This window comes from Oncorhynchus gorbuscha, linkage group LG05, assembly GCF_021184085.1.
Source record: "Oncorhynchus gorbuscha isolate QuinsamMale2020 ecotype Even-year linkage group LG05, OgorEven_v1.0, whole genome shotgun sequence".
Lineage (NCBI taxonomy): Eukaryota > Metazoa > Chordata > Actinopteri > Salmoniformes > Salmonidae > Oncorhynchus > Oncorhynchus gorbuscha.
In genome coordinates, this window is record NC_060177.1 from 76,895,441 (window position 1) to 76,919,874 (window position 24,434).

At 46.2% G+C, this 24,434-nt stretch overlaps 1 protein-coding gene across 2 annotated transcripts in view; it reads right to left on the minus strand.

Moving 5' to 3' along the window:
- The window catches only part of LOC124036519 (NMDA receptor synaptonuclear signaling and neuronal migration factor-like), a 77,467-nt gene that overhangs the window by 43,080 nt on the left and 9,953 nt on the right, over positions 1 to 24,434 (minus strand). For both annotated transcript variants that reach the window (XM_046351205.1, XM_046351204.1), the window contains exon 2: positions 4,291 to 4,352. In XM_046351205.1, the coding sequence (XP_046207161.1) occupies positions 4,291 to 4,352 (62 nt within the window). The remainder of the gene's footprint in view (positions 1 to 4,290; positions 4,353 to 24,434) is intronic.

The following is a 24,434-nucleotide window of genomic DNA, read 5'->3' on the forward strand; positions in this document are numbered from 1 at the left end:
TCCTTGTTAATGCGTTTGAGCCAATCAGTTGGGTTGTGACAAGGTAAGTATGGTATACAGAAGATTTGGTAAAAGACCCAGGTCCACTCATTGCGAGCTCACAGAACAGGGCTCCGGGCAGCCGAGCGGAAATGGAGGAAAACTCGCCTCCCTGCGGACCTGGCATCCTTTCACTCCCTCCTCTCTACATTTTCCTCCTCTGTCTCTGCTGCTAAAGCCACTTTCTACCACTCTAAATTCCAAGCATCTGCCTCTAACCCTAGGAAGCTCTTTGCCACCTTCTCCTCCCTCCTGAATCCTCCTCCCCCTCCCCCCCTCCTCCCTCTCTGCAGATGACTTCGTCAACCATTTTGAAAAGAAGGTCGACGACATCTGATCCTCGTTTGCTAAGTCAAACGACACCGCTGGTTCTGTTCACACTGCCCTACCCTGTGCTCTGACCTCTTTCTCCCCTCTCTCTCCAGATGAAATCTCGCGTCTTGTGACGGCCGGCCGCCCAACAACCTGCCCGCTTGACCCTATCCCCTCCTCTCTTCTCCAGACCATTTCCGGAGACCTTCTCCCTTACCTCACCTCGCTCATCAACTCATCCCTGACCGCTGGCTACGTCCCTTCCGTCTTCAAGAGAGCGAGAGTTGCACCCCTTCTGAAAAAACCTACACTCGATCCCTCCGATGTCAACAACTACAGACCAGTATCCCTTCTTTCTTTTCTCTCCAAAACTCTTGAACGTGCCGTCCTTGACCAGCTCTCCCGCTATCTCTCTCTGAATGACCTTCTTGATCCAAATCAGTCAGGTTTCAAGACCAGTCATTCAACTGAGACTGCTCTTCTCTGTATCACGGAGGCGCTCCGCACTGCTAAAGCTAACTCTCTCTCCTCTGCTCTCATCCTTCTAGACCTATCGGCTGCCTTCGATACTGTGAACCATCAGATCCTCCTCTCCACCCTCTCCGAGTTGGGCATCTCCGGCACGGCCCACGCTTGGATTGCGTCCTACCTGACAGGTCGCTCCTACCAGGTGGCGTGGTGAGAATCTCTCACCACTGGTGTCCCCCAGGGCTCTGTTCTAGGCCCTCTCCTATTCTCACTATACACCAAGTCACTTGGCTCTGTCATAACCTCACATGGTCTCTCCTATCATTGCTATGCAGACGACACACAATTAATCTTCTCCTTTCCCCCTTCTGATGACCAGGTGGCGAATCGCATCTCTGCATGTCTGGCAGACATATCAGTGTGGATGACGGATCACCACCTCAAGCTGAACCTCGGCAAGACGGAGCTGCTCTTCCTCCCGGGGAAGGACTGCCCGTTCCATGATCTCGCCATCACGGTTGACAACTCCATTGTGTCCTCCTCCCAGAGCGCTAAGAACCTTGGCGTGATCCTGGACAACACCCTGTCGTTCTCAACTAACATCAAGGCGGTGGCCCGTTCCTGTAGGTTCATGCTCTACAACATCCGCAGAGTACGACCCTGCCTCACACAGGAAGCGGCGCAGGTCCTAATCCAGGCACTTGTCATCTCCCGTCTGGATTACTGCAACTCGCTGTTGGCTGGGCTCCCTGCCTGTGCCATTAAACCCCTACAACTCATCCAGAACGCCGCAGCCCGACTGGTGTTCAACCTTCCCAAGTTCTCTCACGTCACCCCACTCCGCTCTCTCCACTGGCTTCCAGTTGAAGCTCGCATCCGCTACAAGACCATGGTGCTTGCCTACGGAGCTGTGAGGGGAACGGCACCTCAGTACGTCCAGGCTCTGATCAGGCCCTACAACCAAACAAGGGCACTGCGTTCATCCACCTCTGGCCTGCTTGCCTCCCTACCACTGAGGAAGTACAGTTCCCGCTCAGCCCAGTCAAAACTGTTCGCTGCTCTGGCCCCCCAATGGTGGAACAAACTCCCTCACGACGCCAGGACATCGGAGTCAATCACCACCTTCCGGAGACACCTGAAACCCCACCTCTTTAAGGAATACCTAGGATAGGATAAGTAATCCTTCTCACCCCCCCCCTTTAAGATTTAGATGCACTATTGTAAAGTGACTGTTCCACTGGATGCCATAAGGTGAATGCACCAATTTGTAAGTCGCTCTGGATAAGAGCGTCTGCTAAATGACTTAAATGTAAATGTTAAATGTATTATGGCAAGAACAGCTCAAATAAGTAAAGAGAAGTGATAGTCCATCATTATTTTAAAACATGAAGGTCAGTCATTCCAGAAAATTTCAAGAACTTTGAGCGCTATGATGAAACTGGCTCTCATGGGCACCGCCACAGAAAAGGAAGACCCAGAGTTACCTCTTCTGCAAAGGTTAAGTTCATTAGAGTTACCAGCCTCAAAAATTGCAGAACCAAAAAATGTTTCACAGAGTTCAAGTAACAGACACATCTCAACATCAATTGTTCAGAGGAGACTGAGTGAATCAGGCCTTCATGATAGAATTTCTGCAAAGAAACCACTACTAAAGAACACAAATAATAAGAAGAGACTTTCTTGGGCCAAGAAACATTACCAATGGACATTAGACAGTGGAAATCTATCTTTTGGTCCAAATTTGAGATTTTGGGTTCCAACCGCCATGTCTTTGTGAGACGCAGAGTAGGTGAATGGATTATCTCCTCATATGTAGTTCCCACCGTGAAGCATGGAGGAGGAGGTGTGATGGTGTAGGGATGCATGTCTGTGATTTATTCAGAATTCAAGGCACACTTAACCAGCATGGCTACCACATCACTCTGCAGCGATACGCCATCCCATCTGGTGTGCGTTTAGTGGGACTATGATTTGTTAATCAACAGGACAATGACCCAACATATCTCTAGGCTGTGTACGGGCTATTTGACCAAGAGGGAAAGTGATGGAGTGCTGCATCAGATTACCTGGCCTCCACAATCACCCGACCTCAACTGAATTGAGATGGTTTAGGATAAGTTGGACCACAGAGTGAGGGAAGAGCCACCAGCAAGTGCTCAGCATATGTGGGAACTTCTTCAAGACGGTTGGAAAAGCATTCCAAGTGAAGCTGGTTGAGAGAATGCCAAGAGTGTGCAAAGCTGTCATCAAGGCAAAGGGTGGCTACATTGAAGAATCTCAAATAGAACATATATTTTGATTAGTTTAACACTTTTTTTGGTTAATACATGATTCCATGTGTGTTATTTCATAGTTTTGATGATTTCACTATTATTCTACAATGAAGAAAATAGTACAAATAAAGAAAAACCCTGGAATGAGTTGGTGTGTCCAAACCTTTGACTGGTACTGTATACTAAATTACTTTTTAAATGGGTGGATTTATTGATGTTGAAACAAAATACACTAGTTATGCTATTTTGGACCACAAGGCTGATGTCGGACCACAATAGAATGTTAATGAAGACACAGCCACAACTGTAGATAGGCCGAGTATCAACCAGCCTTTAGTCTTGAAATCTTTGGTTGTTTAGAGCATGGCCTCACATGTGAATCCTTGAAGAGATGGGTGGGACTAAAGCTTAAGAGGGTGTGAACGATGCTGAATGGGTGTAGACAAAGAATAGCTCTCAAGTAGGTTAACCAAAACTTTCAAGGGGAATTTTCTCAAAAGTGAGGTTACAAGTTTATCAACATTCAAGGCAGATTAACTTTCTCACTGTTCCTCAACTGTGGTTGTAGTGTATGATATTGTCACGACTTCCGCTGAAGTCGGCCCCTCTCCTTGTTCGGGCGGCGTTCGGCAGTCGACGTCACCGGCTTTCTAGCTACCGCCGATCCACTTTTCATTTTCCATTTGTTTTGTCTTTGTTTCACACACCTGTTTTCAATCCCACAAACACCTGTTCATTATTTAACCCTCTGTTCCCCACATGGTTTTTGTGAGTGATTGTTTGTTGTATTGTGGTCCGTATATTGTGGCCGTGTATATTATGTATATCATATTGATTTTTGAATAAAAGTGTTTTTATTCCTCATATCTGCTGTCCTGCGCCTGACTTATCTCACCAGATACATGCAGACGATGTTACAGATATAACATTTTCTATCTCTGAGTCTCTACTTTTATTCAATGTAAAAAATAAATTTTCAAATTTTGTCACATAAGCCGGTCGGTTACATTTGAAGAGGAAAGCTCTAGGAAATGTGAAGTCATGTGAAGAGGAAATCTGAAGAGGAAACTTCTAGGATATGTGAAGCCATGTGAAAATGAAAGTTATAGGATATATTAAGCCATGTGAAGAGGAAAGTTATAGGAAATGTGAAGGAATGTTATGGGATGTAATAGATGAGGCTGGACACTGAGAGTACCTGATCCGTTGCGGTTCTCAGGGTGTGTGTGAGACAGGTAATCTCCGAAAGCTCTGGCTGCTCTGCAAAGAGAAGCACAACACAACACTCTGATTAGCACTGGACAGCTGGCTGCCTGACTCTCACTGTGAGCCTGACTGGCTGCCTGTCTGTCTGCCACTCACTGTGAGCCTGCCTGCCTGCCTGCCTGTCTGTCTGCCTCTCACTGTGAGGCTGCCTGCCTGTCTGTCTCTCACAGGGAGCTTGCTGACTCCAACTGAGTGACTCACCACTCACCAGACCAAGACATATCCTACTCAATAACAGCTTTCCAAATGGCACTCTATTCCCTATATAGTGTACTACTTTTAACCAATAAGGTGCCATTTTGGAAGTAACCCGTGTGTTATAATTGTCCCACCCAATAATTGAATAACCTGATTTGTCTCATTAGCTTTCCATCCAATTGGCGACAAATTTTCATACAAATCTTCTAAAATACTCACGTTTTCCCAGAGACGTGTTTGAATCAAATTGACTTGTTGCAATTCAAACACGGTGCTGATGATGTAGGGTGAAACACTTTTTGCTATTCAAGTCCCATGTAGTGCTATAAATTCTCGTGCTATAAATTCTCAGACAGCCCAAAGATTCTTTGATGCCCTTCCAGACTCTCTCTGCCTACCCAAGGGACATCAGAGGACAAAAATCAGTTAACCACCTAACTAAGGAACTCAATTTAACCTTGCGCAATACCCTAGATGCAGTTACACCCCTAAAAACTTAAAACATTTGTCATAAGAAACTAGCTCCCTGATATACAGAAAATACCCGAGCTCTGAAGCAAGCTTCCAGAAAATTGGAACGGGAATGACGCCACACCAAACTGGAAGTCTTCCGACTAGCTTGGAAAGACAGTACCGTGCAGTATCGAAGAGCCCTTACTGCTGCTCGATCATCCTATTTTTTCTACTTAATTGTGGAAAATAAGAACAATCCAAAATGTATTTTGATACTGTCGCAAAGCTAACTAAGAAGCAGCATTCCCCAAGAGAGGATGGCTTTCACTTCAGCAGTAATAAATTCATGAACTTCTTTGAGGAAAAGATCATGATCATTAAATCTGCGTATTCCTCCAAAGCTCAGTTGTCCTGAGTCTGCACAACTCTGCCAGGACCTAGGATCAAGAGAGACACTCAAGTGTTTTAGTACTATATCTCTTGACACAGTGATGAAAATAATCATGGCCTCTAAACCTTCAAGCTGAATACTGGACCCTATTCCAAATAAACTACTGAAAGAGCTGCTTCCTGTGCTTGGCCTTCCTATGTTGAACATAATAAATGGCTTTCTATCCACCGGATGTTTACCAAACTCACTAAAAGTGGCAGTAATAAAGCCTCTCTTGAAAAAGTAAAAACCTTGACCCAGAAAATATAAAAAACTACCTTCCTGAAGACAAACAATGTATACGAAATGCCACATTATAGCACCGAGACTGCACTTGTGAAGGTTTAAATGACCTTTTAATGGCGTCAGACCGAGGCTCTGCATCTGTCCTCGTGCTCCTACACCTTACTGCTGCTTTTGATACCATCGATCACCACATTCTTTTGGAGAGATTGGAAACCCAAATTGGTCAACACAGACTGGCCTTGTTTAGATCTTATCTGTCGGAGACCTTCTCCCTTACCTCACCTCGCTCATCAACTCATCCCTGACCGCTGGCTACGTCCCTTCCGTCTTCAAGAGAGCGAGAGTTGCACCCCTTCTGAAAAAACCTACACTCGATCCCTCCGATGTCAACAATTACAGACCAGTATCCCTTCTTTCTTTTCTCTCCAAAACTCTTGAACGTGCCGTCCTTGGCCAGCTCTCCCGCTATCTCTCTCTGAATGACCTTCTTGATCCAAATCAGTCAGGTTTCAAGACTAGTCATTCAACTGAGACTGCTCTCCTCTGTATCACGGAGGCGCTCCGCACTGCTAAAGCTAACTCTCTCTCCTCTGCTCTCATCCTTCTAGATCTATCGGCTGCCTTCGATACTGTGAACCATCAGATCCTCCTCTCCACCCTCTCCGAGTTGGGCATCTCCGGCGCGGCCCACGCTTGGATTGCGTCCTACCTGACAGGTCGCTCCTACCAGGTGGCGTGGCGAGAATCTGTCTCCTCACCACGCGCTCTCACCACTGGTGTCCCCCAGGGCTCTGTTCTTGGCCCTCTCCTATTCTCGCTATACACCAAGTCACTTGGCTCTGTCATAACCTCACATGGTCTCTCTTATCATTGCTATGCAGACGACACACAATTAATCTTCTCCTTTCCCCCTTCTGATGACCAGGTGGCGAATCGCATCTCTGCATGTCTGGCAGACATATCAGTGTGGATGACGGATCACCACCTCAAGCTGAACCTCGGCAAGACGGAGCTGCTCTTCCTCCCGGGGAAGGACTGCCCGTTCCATGATCTCGCCATCACGGTCGACAACTCCATTGTGTCCTCCTCCCAGAGCGCCAAGAACCTTGGCGTGATCCTGGACAACACCCTGTCGTTCTCAACTAACATCAAGGCGGTGGCCCGTTCCTGTAGGTTCATGCTCTACAACATCCGCAGAGTACGACCCTGCCTCACACAGGAAGCGGCGCAGGTCCTAATCCAGGCACTTGTCATCTCCCGTCTGGATTACTGCAACTCGCTGTTGGCTGGGCTCCCTGCCTGTGCCATTAAACCCCTTCAACTCATCCAGAACGCCGCAGCCCGTCTGGTGTTCAACCTTCCCAAGTTCTCTCACGTCACCCCGCTCCTCCGTTCTCTCCACTGGCTTCCAGTTGAAGCTCGCATCCGCTACAAGACCATGGTCCTTGCCTACGGAGCTGTGAGGGGAACGGCACCTCAGTACCTCCAGGCTCTGATCAGGCCCTACACCCAAACAAGGGCACTGCGTTCATCCACCTCTGGCCTGCTCGCCTCCCTACCACTGAGGAAGTACAGCTCCCGCTCAGCCCAGTCAAAACTGTTCGCTGCCCTGGCCCCCCAATGGTGGAACAAACTCCCTCACGATGCCAGGACAGCGGAGTCAATCACCACCTTCCGGAGACACCTGAAACCCCACCTCTTTAAGGAATACCTAGGATAGGTTAAGTAATCCCTCTCACCCCACCCCCCCTAAGTTTTAGATGCACTATTGTTAAGTGACTGTCCCACTGGATGTCATAAGGTGAATGCACCAATTTGTAAGTCGCTCTGGATAAGAGCGTCTGCTAAATGACTTAAATGTAAATGTAATGTAATGGAAAGATATCAGTTTGTCTCTGTGAATGGTTTGTCCTCTGACAAAGCAACTGTAAATTTCAGTGTTCCTCAAGGTTCCGTTTTAGGACCACTATTGTTTTCACTATATATTTTACCTCTTGAGGATGTCATTCGAAAACATAATGTTAACTTTCACTGCTATGAAGATGACACACAGCTGTACATTTTAAGGTGAATGCACCAATTTGTAAGTCGCTCTGGATAAGAGCGTCTGCTAAATGACTTAAATGTAAATGTAAATGAAACATGGTGAAGCCCCAAAATTGCCCGTGCTAGAAGCCTGTGTTTCATACATTAAGAAGTGGATGGCTGTAAACATTCTACTTTTAACCTCTGATAAAACAGAGATGCTTGTTCTAGGTCCCAAGAAACAAGAGATCTTCTGTTGAATCTGACAAGTAATCTTGATGGTTGTACAGTCGTCTCAAATAAAACTGTGAAGGACCTTGTTGTTACTCTGGACTCTGATCTCTCTTTTGACAAACATATCACATAACTGTTTCAAGGACAGCTTTTTTCCATCTATGTAACATTGCAAAAATCTGAAACTTTCTGTCCAAAAATGATGCAGAAAAATGTATCCATGCTTTTTTACTTCTAGGTTAGACTACTGCAATGCTCTACTTTCCAGCTACCCGGATAAAGCACTAAATAAACTTCAGTTAGTGCTAAATACGGCTGCTAGAATCCTGACTAGAACCAAAAAAATGTATCATATTACTCCAGTGCTAGCCTCCCTACACTGGCTTCCTGTTAATGCAAGGGCTGATTTCAAGGTTTTACTGCTAACCTACAAAGCATTACATGGGCTTGCTCCTAGCTCTATTTTTATGGAATGGTCTGCCTACCCATGTGAGAGACGCAGACTCGGTCTCAACCTTTAAGTCTTTACTGAAGACTGCCTGGCCGGTTCCCCTCTCTCCACTGGGATTCTCTGCCTCTAATCCTATTACAGAGTCACTGGTTTACTGGTGCTCTTCCATGCCGTCCCTAGGACGCGTGCGTCACTTGAGTGGGTTGAGTCACTGACGTGATCTTCCTGTCTGGGTTGGTGCCCACCTTGGGTTGTGCCGTGGGCTTTACTTTGTGGGCTATACTCGGCCTTGTGGGCTATTTGTGGGCTATACTCGCCCTTGTCTCAAGATGGTAAATTGGTGGTTGAAGATATCCCTGTGCTTTGGAAAAGTGGGTGGGGTTATATCCTGCCTGTGTCGCCCTGTCCGGGGGTATCATCGGATAGGGCCACAGTGTCTCCTGACCCCTCCTGTCTCAGCCTCCAGTATTTATGCTGTAGTAGTTTATGTGTTGGGGGGCTAGGGTCAGTCTGTTATATCTGGAGTACTTCTCCTGTCTTATCCAGTGTCCTGTGTAAATTTAAGTATGGTCTCTCTAATTCTCTCTTTCTCTCTTTCTTTCGCTCTCTCGGAGGACCTGAGCCCTAGGACCATGCCTCAGGACTTCCTGGCATGATGACTCCTTGCTGTCCACAGTTCACCTGGCCGTGCTGCTGCTCCAGTTTCAACTGTTCTGCCTGCGGTTATGGAACCCTTACCTGTTCACCTGACAAGCTACCTGTCCCAGACCTGCTGTTTTCAACTCTCTTGAGACAGCAGGAGCGGTAGAGATACTCTGAATGATCGGCTATGAAAAGCCAACTGGCATTTACTCCTGAAGTTCTGACTTTCTGCACCCTCGACAACTACTGTGATTATTATTATTTGACCATGCTGGTCATGTAAGAACATTTGAACATCTTGGCCATGTTCTGTTATAATCTCCACCCGGCACAGCCAGAAGAGGACTGGCCACCCCTCATAGCCTGGATCCTCTCTAGGTTTCTTCCTAGTTTTAGGCCTTTCTAGGGAGTTTTTCCTAGCCACCTTGCTTCTACACCTGCATTGCTTGCTGTTTGGAGTTTTAGGCTGGGTTTCTGTACAGCACTTTGAGATATCAGCTGATGTAAGAAGGGCTATATAAAAACATTTGATTTGATTTGATGTACCAGATAAAAAATATAAGTTTAAATTGGTTTCCATCCAATTTTCAACTCCAACAAAAAACACTGCTGTTGGCTCATGCGCTCCAGCCTACATGATGATATTACTATTATGGGCAAAAGAGCTAGATGATTTATCAAACCGCAGCCAAGCATCGATTATCATGTCACCAGAATAAGACCCTCAATATTTATTGGAAAGGAGCATCAAGGTCATTACCTTGCACTTTCACCACCCTGTGATGTTCATCATAATGTATCTCATCTGTAGCCTAATAAACTGCATGCTTTCCCGATCAGACGTAGTGGTACGCATAAATGCGTCACAAAAGGCGTATTTTGTCTAGAGTATTTAGTTTTGTCGACAATTGGAAATTAGGCCTGTCATTACATTTTTCATTCAACATGTACTTTACCCGCATAAAAAGGTTGAACGGAAACCTGGTTAGTATCTTGGTTTTACTCTTGGTTTTAGTTCCCTATGGAACTGTCTTCTTAAACCGAAACTACTCGAGGTCTCTTGATGCTGGTGTGCTGTCTATACATTCCGAACATGTTCATGACACGTGCCTAAATCCATTATTTTGAGTGTGAAATCCAATATGCAGGTGTGTTCCAGACCGGTTTGATATGATTCCTTGCTCTTGTACATGGCTCTAGGGCCACACATATGAGTGGCGATAGTACAGTAGGGGAGTAAACCCTTTTACATTTACACACACACACACACACACAGACAGCAGGAGGGGAGAATTACACATGATGGATATGGGAGGCTGAGTATGTACAGTAGGGGAGTAAACCCTTTTACATTTACACACACACACACAGACAGCAGGAGGGGAGAATTACACATGAGGGATATGGGAGGCTGAGTATGTACAGTAGGGGAGTAAACCATTTCACATTTACACACACACACACAGACAGCAGGAGGGGAGAATTACACATGAGGGATATGGGAGGCTGAGTATGTACAGTAGGGGAGTAAACCATTTCACATTTACAAACACACACAGACAGCAGGAGGGGAGAATTACACATGAGGGATATGGGAGGCTGAGTATGTACAGTAGGGGAGTAAACCCTTTTACATTTACACACACACACACACACACAGACAGCAGAAGGGGAGAATTACACATGAGGGATATGGGAGGCTGAGTATGTACAGTAGGGGAGTAAACCCTTTTACATTTACACACATACACACAGACAGTGGGAGGGGAGAATTACACATGGAGAGTGTAAAGAGGGATATGGGAGGCTGAGTATATACAGTGCCTTGCGAAAGTATTCGGCCCCCTTGAACTTTGCGACCTTTTGCCACATTTCAGGCTTCAAACATAAAGATATAAAACTGTATATTTTTGTGAAGAATCAACAACAAGTGGGACACAATCATGAAGTGGAACGACATTTATTGGATATTTCAAACTTTTTTAACAAATCAAAAACTGAAAAATTGGGCGTGCAAAATTATTCAGCCCCTTTACTTTCAGTGCAGCAAACTCTCTCTCAAACTCCCAAGCTTTAAACATCCCAAGGAGCACTGTGCAAGCGATAATATTGAAATGGAAGGAGTATCAGACCACTGCAAATCTACCAAGAACTGGCTGTCCTTCTAAACTTTCAGCTCATACAAGGAGAAGACTGATCAGAAATGCAGCCAAGAGGCCCATGATCACTCTGGATGAACTGCAGAGATCTACAGCTGAGGTGGGAGACTCTGTCCATAGGACAACAATCAGTCGTATATTGCACAAATCTGGCCTTTATGGAAGAGTGGCAAGAAGCCATTTCTTAAAGATATCCATAAAAAGTGTCGTTTAACGTTTGCCACAAGCCACCTGGGAGACACACCAAACATGTGGAAGAACGTGCTCTGGTCAGATGAAACCAAAATTGAACTTTTTGGCAACAATGCAAAACGTTATGTTTGGCGTAAAAGCAACACCCTGAACACACCATCCCCACTGTCAAACATGGTGGTGGCAGCATCATGGTTTGGGCCTGCTTTTCTTCAGCAGGGACAGGGAAGATGGTTAAAATTGATGGGAAGATGGATGGAGCCAAATACAGGACCATTCTGGAAGAAAACCTGATGGAGTCTGCAAAAGACCTGAGACTGGGACGGAGATTTGTCTTCCAACAAGACAATGATCCAAAACATAAAGCAAAATCTACAATGGAATGGTTCAAAAATAAACATATCCAGGTGTTAGAATGGCCAAGTCAAAGTCCAGACCTGAATCCAATCGAGAATCTGTGGAAAGGACTGAAAACTGCTGTTCACAAATGCTCTCCATCCAACCTCACTGAGCTCGAGCTGTTTTGCAAGGAGGAATGGGAAAAAAATCGATGTGCAAAACTGATAGAGACATACCCCAAGCAATTGACAGCTGTAATCGCAGCAAAAGGTGGCACTACAAAGTATTAACTTAAGGGGGCTGAATAATTTTGCACGCCCAATTTTTCAGTTTTTGATTTGTTAAAAAAGTTTGAAATATCCAATAAATGTCGTTCCACTTCATGATTGTGTCCCACTTGTTGTTGATTCTTCACAAAAAAATACAGTTTTATATCTTTATGTTTGAAGCCTGAAATGTGGCAAAAGGTTGCAAAGTTCAAGGGGGCCGAATACTTTCGCAAGGCACTGTACATGAGTTCAATCTATACCTTCATCAAACAAAAAACACTTATTTCATGTGTCACAAATTCCATCTCCCCCTGTGGTTCACTGAAGTGGGTCTGGGGATGGATTTGCAATATGAAACAAAAGATGTGTGCATTTCTTTCTCCAGCTTTCATCCTACATAATATGGCCCAACATGTACTGTACCACACACATCATCAGATACATTTTGTGTTTGTTCTATTGTTCTTACTCTCTTAATTGGCAACAGAAAAGAACATGGTCAGCTGTACTATGTTGTTTAATAACTCTCCCACACAATCACATTTCTACAAACACATTTCTATAGCAAGTACTCCCACATAGCTACGCATACTGCACATAATGTAGGCTAGAGACAAGAGAGGATATGGGCTAACAAGCAATGCACGTGTGTGTGTACATACAGTATATATACACACAAAGACACGCATGCACACAAACACACACGCATGCGCACACACACATGCACACACACACCTACAGCATTACACATTCAGTGAGTTGTGCTGTCTGGTGTTGAGCAGTCTGTACACATCTCTGTGTGGATGCTGCTCTGAAATGCCATGCCGCCCTCTCTTCTATAACACACTCTAACTAATTAAATATGAAGCAGCAAGTGCAGCAGCAGAGGAGAGAGGGGGGGGGGAGATCGAGGGCGAGGAGAGGAATGCTTTCATCCCTTATCTCTCTGGCTCTCCACTCCTTCCTATAAACATTCTAAAGGGCTGTGTATAAAGGTAATGGGGAGGACCACACACATCCAAGACGACCACTTCCAGAGGACAAACTAGCTACTGTCATGGAGCCAATTGTGGAACTACTATGTGTAACAGTGTTCCTTCCATCCCTATCCTCGCCCCAACCTGGGCTTGAACAAGGAGCCCTGTCACGTTCTGACCTTAGTTCCTTTGTGATGTCTTTGTTTTAGTATGGTCATGGCGTGAGTTGGGTGGGCAGTCTATGTTATTTTTTCTATGATTTGGTATTTCTGTGTTTGGCCTGGTATGGTTCTCAATCAGAGGCAGCTGTCAATCGTTGTCCCTGATTGAGAACCATACTTAGGCAGCCTGTTTTCACCCTTTAGTTGTGGGTGATTATATTTTCTGTTCAGTGTGGTTTGCACCTGACGGAGCTGTCTCGGTTGTGGGTTTTTGTTTGATAGTGTTCAGTTTAAATAAATAACATGAACAAGTACCACGCTGCGCTGCCACCTTGTTCCACCGACGACTGTTACAGGTCCTCTCAACACATCGACAACAGTCACCCTTTGAAGCATCATTACCTATCGCTCCACAAAAGCCGCAGCCCTTGCAGAGCAAGGGAAATAACTACTTCAAATAAGTGATGTCAGCGATTGAAACGCTACTACCACACACCGCTATCTAACTAGCCATTTCACACCCGTTACATATAGTCCAATACAACAACTGACATTTCACTGATACTAGTCCAGCCTGATTGCTCAACTCACATCTGTGGCTTCCTTCCTTGTGCTCCGTAAATGTTAATGTCTCTGCTTCTCAAGGACAGTCCACAGAGAACCAGAGACAGTATGTGGATTGAAGCGTAAGCCAATTACACAGCCACCATATTAATGAATCACTTTTTCCCCAGCACTTTGAACATTGATTAACAACCATAAAATAGAACTCAGTGGGGAAGTATTAAGACATTCATTAGAGAGAAGAGTGGCATAGTTAGATAGGAAAGGAGTGTACCACCCCCATGTATCTCTGTCTCCATCCCAAATGGCACCCTAGTCCCCTTACAGTGACTTGGTCAAAAGCAGTGCACTATATATCGAACAGGTTGTCATTTGGGACATATCGTCTGTGTGCCTTGCCTTGCTCTGCCCTCACGTTGTCTGCTCTACTGTCTGGCAGATTGTATTGTGCTTTTATGAGCAGAATCCTGAATCCTTGCATGTTTTCAGCCATGTGACGAGGGGAGAGAAGGGAGGGGGGAGACGAGTGGGCCGGGGAAACAGGAAGACTGTGACAGGGGGAGATGTGTTTAAACAGCATACATAGAAAGCAGGAATGATAAGGATGAGAGGTTTATGAAAGAGAAAGTGGAGTAAAGAATTGAAGAAATTAGATGTACTGTGTAAACCCTAACTGCATGTTCTGTAAAAGCAGGGCAAATACAGTGCCTTGCAAAAGTATTCATCCCCCTTGGCGTTGTTCCTATTTTGTTGCATTACAAACTGTCATTTAAATTGATTTTTATTTGGAATTTATGTAATGGACATACATAAAATGTTCCAAATTGGTGAAGTGAAATTTAAAAAATAACTTATTTTAAAAAATTCATTTTTTTTATGGAAAGGTACGTGAATATGTATTCACCCCCTTTGCTATGAAGCCCCTAAATAAGATCTGGTGCAACCAATTACCTTCAGAAGTCACATAATTAGTTAGATTGCACACAGGTGGACTTTATTTAAGTGTCACATGATCTCAGTATATATACACCTGTTCCGAAAGGCCCCAGAGTCTGCAACACTAAGAAAGGGGCACCACCAAGCAAGCAGCGCCATGAAGATCAAGGAGCTCTCCAAACAGGTCAGGGACAAAGTTGTGGAAAAGTACATATCAGGGTTGGGTTATAAAAAATATCTGAAACTTTGAACATCCCATGGAGCACCATTAAATCAATTATTAAAAAATGGAAAGAATATGGCACCACAAAAAAACTGCCAGGAGAGGGCCGCCCACCAAAACTCATGGACCAAGCAAGGAGGGCATTAATCAGAGAGGCAACAAAGAGACCACAGATAACCCTGAAAGAGCTACAAAGCTCCACAGCAGAGATTGTTGTGTCTGTCCATAGGACCACTTTAAGCCCCCAGCTGTGCCCTGCACACCATATGTGAATTGATCTTCAGAGTTCGTACTGTTAGGTGACCTGAGCTGGGATATGCTTATCACCCCGGCCGTGCTGCAATCTAAGCTAGATGCCCTCAATCACACACAAATTATCCAGAAACCTACCAGGTACAACCCTAAATCCGTAAACACAGGCACCCTCAGATATCATCTTGACCAACCTGCCCTCTAAATACACATCTGCTGTCTTCAACCAGGATCTCAGAAATCACTGCCTCATTGCCTGCGTCCGTAATGGGTCCGCGGTCAAACGATCACCCTTCATCACTGTCAAATGCTCCCTAAAACACTTCAGCAAGTGGGCCTTTCTAATCGACCTGGCCCGGGTATCCTGGGAGGATATTGACCTCATCCCGTCAGTAGAGGATGCCTGGTTTCCTCACCATCTTAAATAGGCATGCCCCATTCAAAAAATGTAGAACGAAGAACAGATATAGCCCTTGGTTCACTCCAGACTTGACTGCCATTGACCAGCACAAAAACATCCTGCATTAGCATAAAATAGCCCCTGCGATATACAACTCTTCAGGGAACCAATATACACAGTCAGTTAGGAATGCAAAGGCTAGTTTTTTTCAAACAGAAATTTGCATCCTGTAGCACAAACTCTCCGACCTCCTCCCAGGTTAGAAAACTCTATCACCACTGAAAAATCTACAATAATAATTTCAACACGCATTTTTCTACGGCTGGCCATGCTTTCCACCTGGCCACCCCTACCTCGGCCAACAGCTCTGCATCCCCCCCCACAGCAACTTGCCAAAGCCCCCCCCCCCGCTTCTCGTTCACCCAAATCCAGATAGCTAATGTTCTGAAAGAGCTGCAAAATCTGGGCCCCTTCAAATCAGCTGGGCTAGACAATCTGGATCTCTTTCTAAAATCATCTGCTGCAATTGTTGCAACTCCTATTACGAGCCTGTTCAACCTCTCTTTGGTATCGTCTGAGATCCCTATAGATTGGAAAGCTGCTGCCGTCATCCACCTCTTCAAAGGGGGAGACACTCTAGACCCAAACTGTTACAGACATATCCTGCCCTGCCTATCTAAAGTCTTCGAAAGCCAAGTCAACAAATAGATCACCGACCATTTCAAATCCCACCGTACCTTCTCCGATATGCAAACTGGTTTCTGGGCTGGTCATGGGTGCACCTCAGCCACGCTCAAGGTCCTAAATTATATCATAACATCCATTGATAAGACAGTACTGTGCAGCCGTCTTCATTGACCTGCCCAAGGTTTTCAACTTTGTCAATCACCGCATTCTTATCGGCAGACTCAACAGCCTTGGTTTCTCAAATTACTGTCTCGCCAAGTTCACCAACTATTTCTCAGATAAAGTTCAGTGTGTCAAATCGGAGGGCCTGTTGTCCGGACCTCTGACAGTCTCTATGGGGGTGCCACAGGCTTCAATTCTCAGGCCCACTCTTTTCCCTGTATCGATCAATGATGTCGCTCTTGCTGCTGGTGATTCTCTGATCCACCTCTACGCAGACGACACCATTCTGTATACCTCTGGCCCTTCTTTGGACACTGTTAACAAACCTCCAGATAAGCTTTGATGCCATACAACTCTCCTTACATGGCCTCCAACTGCTCTTATATGCAAGTAAAACTAAACGCATGCTCTTCAACCGATCGCTGCCTGCACCTGCCCGCCCGACTAGCATCACTATTCTGGACGGATCTGACTTAGAATATGTGGACAACTACAAATACCTAGGTGTCTGGTTAGACTGTAAACTCTCCTTCCAGCCTCACATTAAGCATCTCTATTCTGCCCTTGAGTTGCGGTCCCATGCAAAACTAGACAGGTAGCTAACAACTAAGTCTTCAATAAAACTCCCAAGACGTGACTTTTCTTGAATGAATATATTGTAAACGTTTATGTTGTGAAACTGCAAAATACAGAAAAGAATATACTTTAGTGTTCAATTCACACCGACATACTGTAGCTGTACATTAAACATTTGAAGTTGCATAAATACAAAGCACGCGCTAAGGTACCATGAATCTGGCATGATGCCAAACCATATAGCTAATTGTTAACCATATAGTAATTGGCTCCTTTCATTACTCTGATAATGTATAACCATCTATGTAGAATAGCATAATACAAAGTAATACAGGTAACGACATACATTAAAGGCATTGCAATTTGTGAGTAAATGCAACCAACATTGATATGTAAGCATCTCTATCAATAACAAGATTATCATCATTAGCTAAATGCTTGAATCAAACTTACAAACAAATATTTTTCCAAGGCTGAAGCGTGACAAGAAATAACTACATTGAAAGACCTGCACCGCAGCATTGTTTGTAGCTGTTTCTATGCGTGCAAAACTAATTCTGTACTTCCTGTTTGCGTCGTCTTTCTAAGTACCAGAAAGCGCCACTAGGGGGCAAATAACACCATTGAACACAATGAAAATCCAATTTAACCATTGTAATAAAATAATATGTTACCTTCTAACAGGATGGCAGCACAATCTCGAATCCAAATTAAATCTAGAATCGGCTTCCTATTTTGCAACAAAGCATCCTTCACTTATGCTGCTAAACATACCCTCGTAAAACTGACCATCCTACCGATCCTCGACTTCGGCGATGTAATTTACAAAATAGTCTCTAAAACTCTACTCAACTAATTGGATGTAGTCTATCACTGTTATGCTGGTGAATGAGGACCCAAAAGCGACTTAACGAAAACAGAGTCTTTATTCCAGTTCTAGACAAAAGTGATAATCCTGGATATTATCAAGGTGAAAACAAAACAGGAAAACTGAAATCCACTCGTCAGTAGAGAGGAATGACTGGAGACTCGACCACAGACTGCAGGTTGTTTCGGGAAGGCACCGGCCGTAGCTGACACTGACACCTGCTCACACGCAGCATCTGAAGAAGGTAAAACACGACAGGGCGTAACAAGGACACAGAACAGCGAACATCATACAAGGATCCGACAAGGACAGAAGCGGAAAACAGAGGGAGAAATAGGGGCTCTAATCAGAGGGCAAAATAGGGGACAGGTGTGAAAAGAGTAAATGAGGTAGTTAGGAGAATGAGGAACAGCTGGGAGCAGGAACGGAACGATAGAGAGAGAGAGCGAGAGAGGGAGAGAGGGAGGGGGAGAGAGGGATAGAAAGAGGGAAAGAACCTAATAAGACCAGCAGAGGGAAACGAATAGAAGGGAAGCACAGAGACAAGACATGATAACCAATGACAAAACATGACAGTACCCCCCCCACTCACCGAGCGCCTCCTGGCGCACTCGAGGAGGAACCCTGGCGGCAACGGAGGAAATCATCAATCAACGAACGGTCCAACACGTCCCGAGATGGAACCCAACTACTCTCCTCAGGACCGTAACCCTCCCAATCCACTAAGTACTGGTGACCACGTCCCCGAGAACGCATGTCCATGATCTTCCGTACCTTGTAAATAGGTGCGCCCTCGACAAGGACGGGGGGGAGGGAAGACGAACGGGGGCGCGAAGAAAAGGCTTGACACAGGAGACATGGAAGACAGGGTGGATGCGACGAAGATGTCGCGGAAGAAGCAGTCGCACAGCGACAGGATTGACGACCTGAGAGACACGGAACGGACCAATGAACCGCGGAGTCAACTTGCGAGAAGCTGTCGTAAGGGGAAGGTTACGAGTGGAAAGCCACACTCTCTGACCGCGACAATACCTAGGACTCTTAATCCTACATTTATTGGCGGCTCTCACAGTCTGTGCCCTGTAACGGCAAAGTGCAGACCTGACCCTCCTCCAGGTGCGCTCACAACGTTGGACAAAAGCCTGAGCGGAGGGAACGCTGGACTCGGCGAGCTGGGACGAGAACAGAGGAGGCTGGTACCCAAGACTACTCTGAAACGGAGATAGCCCGGTAGCAGACGAAGGAAGCGAGTTGTGAGCGTATTCTGCCCAGGGGAGCTGTTCTGCCCAAGACGCAGGGTTTCTAAAAGAAAGGCTGCGTAATATGCGACCAATCGTCTGATTGGCCCTTTCTGCTTGACCGTTAGACTGGGGATGAAAACCGGAAGAGAGACTGACGGAAGCACCAATCAAACGACAGAACTCCCTCCAAAACTGTGACGTGAATTGCGGACCTCTGTCTGAAACGGCGTCTAATGGGAGGCCATGAATTCTGAACACATTCTCAATGATGATTTGAGCCGTCTCCTTAGCGGAAGGAAGCTTAGCGAGGGGAATGAAATGTGCCGCCTTAGAGAACCTATCGACAACCGTAAGAATCACAGTCTTCCCCGCAGACGAAGGCAGACCGGTAATGAAGTCTAAGGCGATGTGAGACCATGGTCGAGAAGGAATGGGAAGCGGTCTGAGACGACCGGCAGGAGGAGAGTTACCTGACTTAGTCTGCGCGCAGTCCGAACAAGCAGCCACGAAACGGCGCGTGTCACGCTCCTGAGTAGGCCACCAAAACCGCTGGCGAATAGAAGCAAGCGTACCCGAACGCCGGGGTGGCCAGCTAACTTGGCAGAGTGAGCCCACTGAAGAACAGCCAGATGAGTAGAGACAGGAACGAAAAGAAGGTTACTAGGACAAGCGCGCGGCGACGCAGTGTGAGTGAGTGCTTGCTTTACCTGTCTCTCAATTCCCCAGACAGTCAACCCGACAACACGCCCTTCAGGAAGAATCCCCTCGGGGTCGGTAGAAGCCACAGAAGAACTAAAGAGACGGGATAAGGCATCAGGCTTGGTGTTCTTATTACCCGGGCGATAAGAAATCACGAACTCGAAACGAGCGAAAAACAACGCCCAACGAGCTTGACGTGCATTAAGTCGTTTGGCAGAACGGATGTACTCAAGGTTCTTATGGTCAGTCCAAACGACAAAAGGAACGGTCGCCCCCTCCAACCACTGTCGCCATTCGCCTAGGGCTAAGCGGATGGCGAGCAGTTCGCGGTTACCCACATCATAGTTGCGTTCCGATGGCGACAGGCGATGAGAAAAATAAGCGCAAGGATGAACCTTATCGTCAGAATGGAAGCGCTGGGATAGAATGGCTCCCACGCCCACCTCTGAAGCGTCAACCTCGACAATGAATTGTTTAGTGACGTCAGGAGTAACAAGGATAGGAGCGGATGTAAAACGCTTCTTGAGGAGATCAAAAGCTCCCTGGGCGGAACCGGACCACTTAAAGCACGTCTTGACAGAAGTAAGAGCTGTGAGAGGGGCAGCAACTTGACCGAAATTACGAATGAATCGCCGATAGAAATTAGCGAAACCTAGAAAGCGCTGCAACTCGACACGTGACCTTGGAACGGGCCAATCACTGACAGCCTGGACCTTAGCGGGATCCATCTGAATGCCTTCAGCGGAAATAACAGAACCGAGAAATGTGACAGAGGAGACATGAAAGGCGCACTTCTCAGCCTTCACGTAGAGACAATTCTCTAAAAGGCGCTGGAGTACACGTCGAACGTGCTGAACATGAATGTCGAGTGACGGTGAAAAAATCAGGATATCGTCAAGGTAGACAAAAACAAAGATGTTCAGCATGTCTCTCAGTACATCATTAACTAATGCCTGAAAAACAGCTGGAGCATTAGCGAGACCGAACGGCAGAACCCGGTACTCAAAATGCCCTAACGGAGTGTTAAACGCCGTTTTCCACTCGTCCCCCTCTCTAATGCGCACGAGATGGTAAGCGTTACGAAGGTCCAACTTAGTAAAGAACCTGGCTCCCTGCAGAATTTCGAAGGCTGACGACATAAGGGGAAGCGGATAACGATTCTTAACCGTTATGTCATTCAGCCCTCGATAATCCACGCAGGGGCGCAGAGTACCGTCCTTCTTCTTAACAAAAACAAACCCCGCTCCGGCGGGAGAGGAAGAAGGCACCACGGTACCGGCGTCGAGAGAAACAGACAAATAATCCTTGAGAGCCTTACGTTCGGGAGCCGACAGAGAGTATAGTCTACCCCGAGGGTGAGGAGGAAGGGAGTTGGCTCTGGACCGACTGAAGACCGTGCGCAGATCATGATATTCCTCCGGCACTCCTGTCAAATCACCAGGTTCCTCCTGAGAAGAGGGGACAGAAGAAACAGGAGGGATAGCAGACATTAAACACTTCACATGACAAGAAACGTTCCAGGATAGGATAGAATTACTAGACCAATTAATAGAAGGATTATGACATACTAGCCAGGGATGTCCCAAAACAACAGGTGTAAAAGGTGAACGAAAAATCAAAAAGGAAATTGTCTCACTGTGGTTACCAGATACTGTGAGGGTTAAAGGTAGTGTCTCACATCTGATACTGGGGAGAAGACTACCATCTAAGGCGAACATGGGCGTGGGCTTCCCTAACTGTCTGAGAGGAATGTCATGTTTCCGAGCCCATGCTTCGTCCATAAAACAACCCTCAGCCCCAGAGTCTATCAAGGCACTGCATGAAGCAGCCGAACCGGTCCAGCGTAAATGGACCGACAAGGTAGTACAGGATCTTGATGGAGAGACCTGAGTAGTAGCGCTCACCAGTAGCCCTCCGCTTACTGATGAGCTCTGGCTTTTACTGGACATGAAATGACAAAATGTCCAGCAGAACCGCAATAGAGGCAAAGGCGGTTGGTGATCCTCCGTTCCCTCTCCTTAGTCGAGATGCGAATACCTCCCAGCTGCATGGGCTCAGTCTCAGAGCCGGAGGGAGGAGATGGTTGCGATGCAGAGAGGGGGAACACCGTTAACGCGAGCTCTCTTCCACGAGCTCGGTGACGAAGATCTACCCGTCGTTCTATGCGGATGGCGAGTGCAATCAAAGAGTCCACGCTGGAAGGAACCTCCCGGGAGAGAATCTCATCTTTAACCTCAGCGTGGAGTCCCTCCAGAAAACGAGCGAGCAACGCCGGCTCGTTCCAGTCACTAGAGGCAGCAAGAGTGCGAAACTCTATAGAGTAATCCGTTATGGATCGATCACCTTGACATAGGGAAGCCAGGGCCCTAGAAGCCTCCCTACCAAAAACTGAACGATCAAAAACCCGTATCATCTCCTCTTTAAAGTTCAGATAATTGTTAGAACACTCAGCCCTTGCCTCCCAGATAGCTGTGCCCCACTCCCGAGCCCGACCAGTAAGGAGTGAAATGACGTAAGCAATCCGAGCTCTCTCTCTTGAGTATGTGTTGGGTTGGAGAGAGAACACAATATCACACTGGGTGAGAAAGGAGCGGCACTCAGTGGGCTGCCCAGAGTAACATGGTGGGTTATTAACCCTAGGTTCCGGAGACTCGGAAGACCAGGAAGTAGCTGGTGGCACGAGACGAAGACTCTGAAACTGTCCTGAGAGGTCGGAAACCTGAGCGGCCAGGGTCTCAACGGCATGACGAGCAGCAGACAATTCCTGCTCGTGTCTGCCGAGCATTGCTCCCTGGATCTCGACGGCAGTGTTGCGAGAATCCGTAGTCGCTGGGTCCATTCTTGGTCGGATCCTTCTGTTATGCTGGTGAATGAGGACCCAAAAGCGACTTAACGAAAACAGAGTCTTTATTCCAGTTCTAGACAAAAGTGATAATCCTGGATATTATCAAGGTGAAAACAAAACAGGAAAACTGAAATCCACTCGTCAGTAGAGAGGAATGACTGGAGACTCGACCACAGACTGCAGGTTGTTTCGGGAAGGCACCGGCCGTAGCTGACACTGACACCTGCTCACACGCAGCATCTGAAGAAGGTAAAACACGACAGGGCGTAACAAGGACACAGAACAGCGAACATCATACAAGGATCCGACAAGGACAGAAGCGGAAAACAGAGGGAGAAATAGGGGCTCTAATCAGAGGGCAAAATAGGGGACAGGTGTGAAAAGAGTAAATGAGGTAGTTAGGAGAATGAGGAACAGCTGGGAGCAGGAACGGAACGATAGAGAGAGAGAGCGAGAGAGGGAGAGAGGGAGGGGGAGAGAGGGATAGAAAGAGGGAAAGAACCTAATAAGACCAGCAGAGGGAAAAGAATAGAAGGGAAGCACAGAGACAAGACATGATAACCAATGACAAAACATGACAATCACAGTGCCATACGTTTTGTCACCAAAGCCCCATATTCTACCCACCACCTCGACCTGTATGCTCTCGTTGGCTGGCCCTCGCTTCAAATTTGTCGCCAAACCCACTGGCTCCAGGTCATCTACAAGTCTTTGCTAGGTAAAGCCCCGCCTTATCTCAGCTCACTGGTCACCATAGCAGCATCCACCCATAGCACACGCTCCAACAGGTATATTTCACTGGTCATCCCCAAAGCCAACACCTCGTTTGGCCACCTTTCCTTCTTGTTCTCTGCTGCCAATGGCTGGAATGAATTGCAAAAATCACTAAAGCTGGAGACTTATCTCCCTCAACAACTCTAAGCATCAACTGTCAGAGCAGCTTACCGATCATTGCACCTGTACACAGCCCATCTGTAAATAGCCCACCCAACTAAAATTGAAATTCTTGTAGGGAATCCTGTTTCAGTCTTGCAAAGATATTAGACTCGGACGGAGGTTCACCTTCCAGCAGGACAATGACCCTAAGCATACTGCTAAAGCAACACTCAAGTGGTTTAAGGGGAAACATTTAAATGTCTTGGAATGGTCTAGTCAAAGCCCAGACCTCAATCCAATTGAGAATTGTGGTATGACTTAAAGATTGCTGTACACCAGCAGAACCCATCCAACTCTGAAGGAGCTAGAGCAGTTTTGCCTTGGAGAATGGGCAAAAATCCTAGTGGCTAGATGTGCCAAGCTTATAGAGATATAACCCAAGAGACTTGCAGCTGTAATTAATGCAAATGGTGGCTCTACAAAGTACGGACTTTGCGGGGTGAATAGTTATGCACGCTCAAGTTCTGTTTTTTTGTGTTTCTTGTTTGTTTCACAAGAAAACATGTTTTGCATCTTCAAAGTGGTAGACATGTTGTGTAAATCAAATGATACAAACCCCACAATAAATCCATTTTAATTCCAATGTGTAAGGCAACAAAACAGGAAAAATGACAAGGAGGGTGTATGCTTTTGCAATCCAAAAGCAACCTTGGCTTTTCATTTTGGTTCTGTAGGGTATAAGGGAATAAACAGATGTGTAAATAGTGGCCTGGTCAGACATGAATACTGTAATCAACAGTGGATGCTGCTGAGGGGAGGACGGCTCATAATAATGTCTCGAACAGAACAAATTAAAATGGCATCAAACACATAACTTTGTGTTTGATTCCGCTCCAGCTATTGCCATGAGCCCACCATCCCCAATTAAGATGCCACCAACCTCCTGTGGTAGCCAAGCCTATACATCAAGC